We start from the raw sequence: 7,428 nt of genomic DNA, 5'->3' as shown, positions 1-7,428 counted from the left end.
CATTTTGTACTATGTATATTATTTATCAGAATGGATATACGTTATCGTAATTTTAGATTTCTTTGAACTCATGGGGGGGGGGAGGGGGGGGGGGTTGCTGAACATCAAACTACTCCTCTGCTTTCACATAGAAACAGTTGTACCAGGTCTTTATAAGTAAAGTAAATAGTAAATTTATTTTGATATTAGGTACGTATGGTACGTCCCCCTGACTTACACCGACTCCGCCAATCCGGATTTCCTCAAGCCAAAGGAAGAACTCCTCTATAAAGATCCTAGTGAGTATTATTGGCATGACTGCCCAGACTAGCTAACAAGCAGCGGAATAAGTGTAACCTCGGACAACCAGGTTAACATATTTCACTTGCAAACAGGGGTAAAAATATTGATAAACTGAGGTCAATGACCTCACTCGTTTAAAATAGAAATGCGATTACAAACACCGAATTATTCATTTCATGTGATTTATAAAAGATTGCTATAAATCACATTGCACGCAGAAATAAATTTGTTTGGATTAGATTATTTTTCGGATACGATGCATATATCACAGCAATTATATGTTCTACTTTAGCATTTCCATGCAATCTCAGTCTGCTTGGCGTCATCAGCCAGAACAATAAATGTTACCAAATATTTTAAATAAGTAAATAAATCAGTATCCAACCTGTGTTACTTCTATATTTCGAATAATTCTTTGAAGAACCAGAAATTAAAAGCAATTGTTCAAAAGTTAATGTTAACAATAGACCCTCTAGAAAGTACCCGGATGTTTGTACATTTCAGTTGAATTGGATCTTGTCGGCGTTGAAGACAATGACTGGGTGTTATTCAACATTGATAAATGGGGATTTTACCGCGTTAACTATGATGACGACAACTGGCAGAAATTAGCCACACAGCTGAAAACTGACCACACAGTAAGTTGTATATATCTCCATTTTTTAATCCTCAAATGTTTGTTGTGTAACTTGTGTTGAACGTGTTGAGCTTTGGAAAGGTTCTAAAGTTGCCACGGGTTTCACATTCTTTTAGTCATTCTGGTTTATAATTTTGCAAACTTTCAACTTTCAACACATGTGCCTTGATAGATTGAAGATTGATCGTTGGTGGCGCTCTTTACCAATGTACTAAATAATCAAAACATGTTTGTTCGTTTATCAAAACAAAAAGATGGAATGTAATGTGATGTAATGTAATTTAATGTAATGTAATGTAATGCAATGCAATGCAATGCAAGGAGGTACACACAATATCAATGTTTCATTCTACAAAATGCGCCTTGTCATGTTATGCCATAATTATGTCATGTCATGTCATGTCATGTAATATACTAGTATATTGTCATGTTATTATTCTGGATTTATGCACTACACAATATCAATGTTTGACGTTATATACCTCTAGAATAAACAACAGAAAAATCACCGAACTGGACTGATACATTTATTGCTTTTGTCAGATATCCTAATCGTGGAACTTTGCCTCCCTTCATTTCAGGTAATAACTGACCAATCACGTGCCTCTATGATTGACGATGCCTTCCATGTTTCCCAACCATTCCATACCGATAACGTCAATGCCTTGAGATTAACTGAATACATGGATAAGGAGCTTGCCTACGTCATCTGGGAGACAGTTATCCTCAACTTAGGTTACACACATGACATGCTGCTCAGAACATCGGAATTTTACTTGTTCGAGGTAAACGAACATTGCCAATCGTACATTTCAAGGGTGGTGGTGATTGGGGGGGGGGGGGTATCAAAAGATAGACGAAGGATTAAAAAATAGAATGTGCATTCCTTTAGTGTTGCATCAGACTACCATCCTTACCCGCTTTGAAAGTACATTTACTAAAGCCGATATCTTTTCGGACTTCATTCGCAACAGTTTCCCTTCAAAACAATAGCTGGTGGACACACATAGACTAGACGCTATATGTGGCTTCGAATCTCAAAATATCTCTTCACCCCGTCTAGCCCAATGAGAAATCATGAACCAAACGTTCTGCGTGCAAATGAGTAAATATCAAAGCTGTTATAATGATGTTAATAATGTATAATTAGCATCCTGACCTGACAACCATACCATATTTGGACATTATGTAACTGTCCATCAATAAACATTATCTTATCATTGGGGTAGAATTCTATGATTGATTAACAAAGACATGGTGTTAGTGACTGTGTGTGTGTGTGTGTGTGTGTGTGTGTGTGTGTGTGTGTGTGTGTGTGTGTGTGTGACTTCATTTGGATTTGGAATTCCTCATTGAGCTGTGTAAGTAGAGATTCGAAGCCACTAATAGCCTCGAGACTTGGACACGTACACACGCACCTAAGATTACTAAGTAAAAGAGGATAAAGAATTTTTACTAAAAATGTCAAAGTGTAAAAACCAATAAATGTTAACATCCTCTGCTGGTGGTGGTGGTAGAAATTGTTCGTGACATAGATGAATAAACTAATTAAATATTAACAGCTAAATAAAAGAATACACAGATACAATCCATTACAAGATTGATAGAATTGTTTCATCCTTGTCCATCTTCAAGTTTGGCATCACCTCTAAGCATAGTTTGTATGTTGAAGGGATATGTTAAATGGTACTGATAATGGCCGCATCATTTTTTCACAATTAAAATATTGTTGAAAATTGACATTTTAAGTAGCATTGGTTTTTTTTATCTGCTCATCTTTCGAGAGGTCAATGTCAAAATTTAATATCGAGGTTATCTTATTGTGTTTTCGATCTGGTATTTTTTCTCCAGATGTACTGGAGTAACCAAGTTACACCTTTGTATGAATCACTCGGATGGGACTTCTCTCTTGGCGGCCATCTTGATTAGTAAGTGTTAAAGGGGAACGAAAGCACATAAAATTAATGCATTACGAAATCGTTTTGAGTTCTGGAGACTCATTTTGTATCACTTAAATTACGGGCGGTTGCCGAGAAAAACAGTTGAATATGCTACCCATCGATAGTTCAGTGTAGGTCCTTTCCATAGACACGTACTGTCGTATTTTATTTGGCAGACACATGCATATGCAGTAGCATAACATGAATATTCATGATTCTTCCATTCAAAGTAACAAACACTTTGGAGCATAAAATGCAAATATCATTTTCACAATTGACCATCAAAACGATATGAAATGTAAAAAATAAAGTAGTTTAAACGATTTTTACAAAAACGTTGTCTCATTCGTGAAACCTTCATGATTCCTTATCATATATAGGAATTGGAGATGTACAATATATGTAAATAAGTAATTATATATTCATTACTATTCTAATGTTAATTAGTTTCCAGCGTATCAATGCAATTGACACAGCTTGTATCTATGGCCAATCAGATTGCGTCAACGAAGCTTTAACTCAATACAGAGATTGGATGTCATCTGGACAAAATAAGTAAGTTATTGATTACAGACTACATCAAAACAATTAAAACAGTAGTTTTTGTTCATATTTTCGTCTCACTTGTGTTGGTGTACTAACAGCAGGTGAGGAATGTATAATCGTTTATTATAATCAATAGTAATTAGTACAAAAATGGTTTCAAGCTTCGAGCACTTTCACACCATGCATGATCATGTTTTTTTCTCAAGAAGTTTGATCGTTTATTAATCACGTCATGACAGATTCAATTGTTGACAAACAAATACAATTACAAATGATGAAACCAAATGGTTCTTGCCAGATTCAAGACTTTGTACATACGGACATCAATCCACATCAATATTGCCATCAATGATTAGCAATGACGTCATACAGCTAATAACAAGTATTGCTAGTGTTAAAAAAGGACTTGGTATATTTATCACTGCGCAAATGTCAACGAAATACATTATATAATGTATACGTACGTGACAAGGTGTATCCCTCGACCAAAACGTAATAATCAGTGATACACTGTGGTCTCACTCCTTTCCTTCTTAGGGAATCTTTGTATATGTATACAGTCATCTGGGAAACCTTCACTTACATATATTTATGTACGTTTTTCATATTAGTATCCGTGATGAGGTGCGGCCAACAGTCTACTGTACAGCTATCAGACACGGTGGCATTGACGAATGGGAGTTTGCTTATGATGAAACGGTTAATAATAATCCGGGGATAACTGAATCGAACAGACTACAGTCTGCCATGGGATGCACAGAGAAATCCTGGCTACTACAGAGGTATGGAATTATAAGTTATTAACTACTTCTGACGACATTAAAGTTTGCATGCATCTAGCGCCATGCATCTAACACCAGTTTGCTTATCAGTCAGCCTTCTTTAGAGAACACCAAATTGTGTTTTTGATAGGAAGATATATACCTTTTTCATCTATACAAACAGGTATTCTTTCTGTGTTGTTTGTGAATACAAAGACATTGACCAACTAATGACGATTAATAAATATATAATAATAATAATCATTATTATTGTTGTGATTATTATTTATATATAGTATTGGTATATATGCTAGATATTCGTGTAATGTTATATATAAATGTTTTCTCTCTCTAGGTACCTGGAAGATGACAACTTTGTTGCGTCAAATGTTATCACAGACATACGTGACAAGTCAGCTGTTGGTTATTCTTTGGCATGGGACTATGCCATGAACAACTTTGACACCCTAGGGTAGGTGTTAGTTCAAATCCATCATGATTGTCAAAATCGTCTTTACAAACTACATCCTATATTTATATATTGTCCAGTTGTTCTCATTTTCCTCCAACAAATGTAATACTTTTATCATCTAATAGATGAAAGAAATATAATTATATTTGTTGTGAGGATTTAGTTTTAAACCAGGACTGTTACCTAAATATTTAAGGTCTCCTAGACTAGCAACACGGATTGGAAGTATGACTTTAACACAAGCCTTATAAATTTAACTTGAAAATAATTTTAATATTACTTGATCAAAACTTTCAAAAAGAATGACTGTCATATAGACGTGATGACCAAATGATCAGATTTATCAACACAGATAAGGTGACAGACAGACAGACAGACAGACAGACAGACAGACAGACAGACAGACAGACAGACAGACAGACAGACAGACAGACAGATAGACAGACGGGTGGGTGGGTGGGTGCATACATATGGTTGGACAGATGGACAGGCAGACAGACAAACAGACAGACAGACGTGTTAAGATTTACTTTTTTATTCCAGGTTGACTTATAACACTATCTGGAACTTCCAAGATTATATGAATACTCAGTATGACCTTGATCAGGTGAGTTAATACTAAGTGTATATTTAAAAAACGTTTCTACTTAGGCGTAAAAAAAAATTGTGTGGCTCCGATTACATTCAATTTTAAAATAGGTGGGGTAGGTAGATAAATTTTTTTTTCATATGTGAGTGTCTAGTTCAGATAGTTATGTTTTCTGTTGTTTTCCATATGGTCTCTGTGTTATTGGCTGCTTCTCATCAGATGTACAGCCATTACAGATTGAAAGAATAGTTTTATATTGTCTTTTTCAGTTGATGTCAGTTTTCTGCATCCACTACTTCTTGTGAGACTTCACAATTTTTGCGATTTCCTTATTTTTTTATTGAATATGTAAAAAAAGAATTTAGGGTCAGCGCGAAAAACTAGGTGGGGTTGGGTAACTGGAACTAAACAACTTTTTTATTTGGCCTTACAGAGAAGTTTGTAGGTTGGCAAACAAATGTTTAATCCACAGCACTCCAATTGCACTAAAAATGGTCGAATATTTACTTATGAAAACTTTCATAATATCTCATAACCTTTTAGTTTCATGAAGAAAATATGTTCTATACTAGGCCATGTTTTGAATACAAGTCATGACACTCATGTACTGTTACTTTAAGTATAAGGTGAGGCTTTTCGCATGTTTCATTTTGATTGGGTAGAAACCAGTGGAAAAGTGACACCTGTTGCCTGTGTTGTTAATAAATATGAATACGAAAATATAGTTCCATATGCTTTCTAATCATTTAGACCCTCCCGAAAGCCTCACGCAAGTTCCGGAGCCTACCTTCAATCCTTACTTGTACTTGGGTATTGCGATATCCAAACTAACCCCAACACATGGGAATATTCATAGCTAATATTGCAACATTCACAGTGTTATTAGTTTGAAGTGTTTCAAATTCAATTTTGCATGTGAAAGAAATGCTCGAAATTAAAGGTTTGACGTAAATGTTGTAAGTTTTTGTATTGAATATTTAACTAATTGTGTTACAAATTTATGTTTTATCTTGTCACTTATCGGCCACCGTATATTATGAATATTTACAGCTCAAAGCATTCGGTTCTCGTCACTATGACATGTCAGAGTCTGACGCCAGTGGATTTTACGACGCCATTGAACGAGTTGAGACAAATATCGCCTGGATGAACAGAAACAAAGACAGTATGAAGGAATGGCTCCTTGATGTCACGGCTACCATGACAACCAGTGCCAAAGAGACCAAGGCTGATATTCCAAGACCAGACGTCAGTTCACCTCGTCGCTTTGACAACGGAGCTCTCATTCAAGATGGGAAATTTGGAGGGGAGAAGGTATCGAGAACATCTGAAGCCATTTATCAGTTGATAGGCCACTATCATGGATAGTTTGTCACTGATAATGTTGAACCATAGAGATGAAGATGTTGTAACCCCTCAACTTTTTTTATTTCTTTTTACCTTACCAAATACTGCACAAGTGTTATGATTTTTTTACATTGCAATGTAAAACCGCAAAGAATAAATGAATTGGTTGACAGTAAAGCTTTCAATAAATAAAATTAAAATTTGTTTTCCCCTTATGTCTAAGAGTGTGTATAACTGTAAATATAAAATTATTCACATAACAATAAGTTGTGGAGGACATGATGGTTCGAAATTTGATTTTAATTTTGGGTCAGAACAATTATTTCATGCAAATATCAAGAGACGATATGTCTTGAAAAAAAATCTTTTCGATATATTCATGGCTGCTATGGAATTTTGACTTAATTTCTTGGCAATATATATTTATTTACTCCCCCGTTTTTACCCTAATATTCCAAATTGAAGACCTACTTTACATATCAAATGTGTGACCATGTCTTGAATACTTCTTCATTTCGACATCCCTGGAAACATTTCCACTAATTTCCAGACCACTTTGAGCAGCAGATATTGAGTTTATGTTCCTGCCTAAAAATCACATCTGTGTAGACATAATTTGCATATCAACATAATCTTAGTAGCCACCCCCAGACACATCCTCATCAAATTTTAGACCAATGAATAAGTAATTATTCAGTTAAAGTTTTTAATCAATATTTTTCAGACTCAATTTGCATAATACTTATCTGATCATTCTTCCTTGAACAATCAGACACTAATAGTTATCAATTCCCCACCTACTGTCAGGGTACATGGACCAGTAGTTTTTTTATTTTAGGTAGTTTACACACACA

The 7,428-nt window shown here is 35.1% G+C and overlaps 1 protein-coding gene across 1 annotated transcript in view; it reads left to right on the top strand.

Moving 5' to 3' along the window:
* LOC144434921 (aminopeptidase N-like) overlaps positions 1 to 6,595 on the top strand; it is a 15,205-nt gene extending 8,610 nt beyond the window's left edge. Inside the window, exons 9-17 of the mRNA XM_078123446.1 lie at positions 190 to 278; positions 787 to 920; positions 1,501 to 1,704; positions 2,771 to 2,847; positions 3,307 to 3,414; positions 4,017 to 4,187; positions 4,522 to 4,638; positions 5,182 to 5,245; positions 6,278 to 6,595. Coding sequence (XP_077979572.1) covers positions 190 to 278; positions 787 to 920; positions 1,501 to 1,704; positions 2,771 to 2,847; positions 3,307 to 3,414; positions 4,017 to 4,187; positions 4,522 to 4,638; positions 5,182 to 5,245; positions 6,278 to 6,595 — 1,282 coding nt within the window. The remainder of the gene's footprint in view (positions 1 to 189; positions 279 to 786; positions 921 to 1,500; positions 1,705 to 2,770; positions 2,848 to 3,306; positions 3,415 to 4,016; positions 4,188 to 4,521; positions 4,639 to 5,181; positions 5,246 to 6,277) is intronic.
* The last annotated feature ends 833 nt before the right edge of the window (positions 6,596 to 7,428 follow it).

Source organism: Glandiceps talaboti, chromosome 1, assembly GCF_964340395.1.
Source record: "Glandiceps talaboti chromosome 1, keGlaTala1.1, whole genome shotgun sequence".
Classification (NCBI taxonomy): domain Eukaryota; kingdom Metazoa; phylum Hemichordata; class Enteropneusta; family Spengelidae; genus Glandiceps; species Glandiceps talaboti.
The sequence above is the reverse complement of the archived record's forward strand: the minus strand, read 5'-3'. Positions and strand labels throughout refer to the sequence as shown.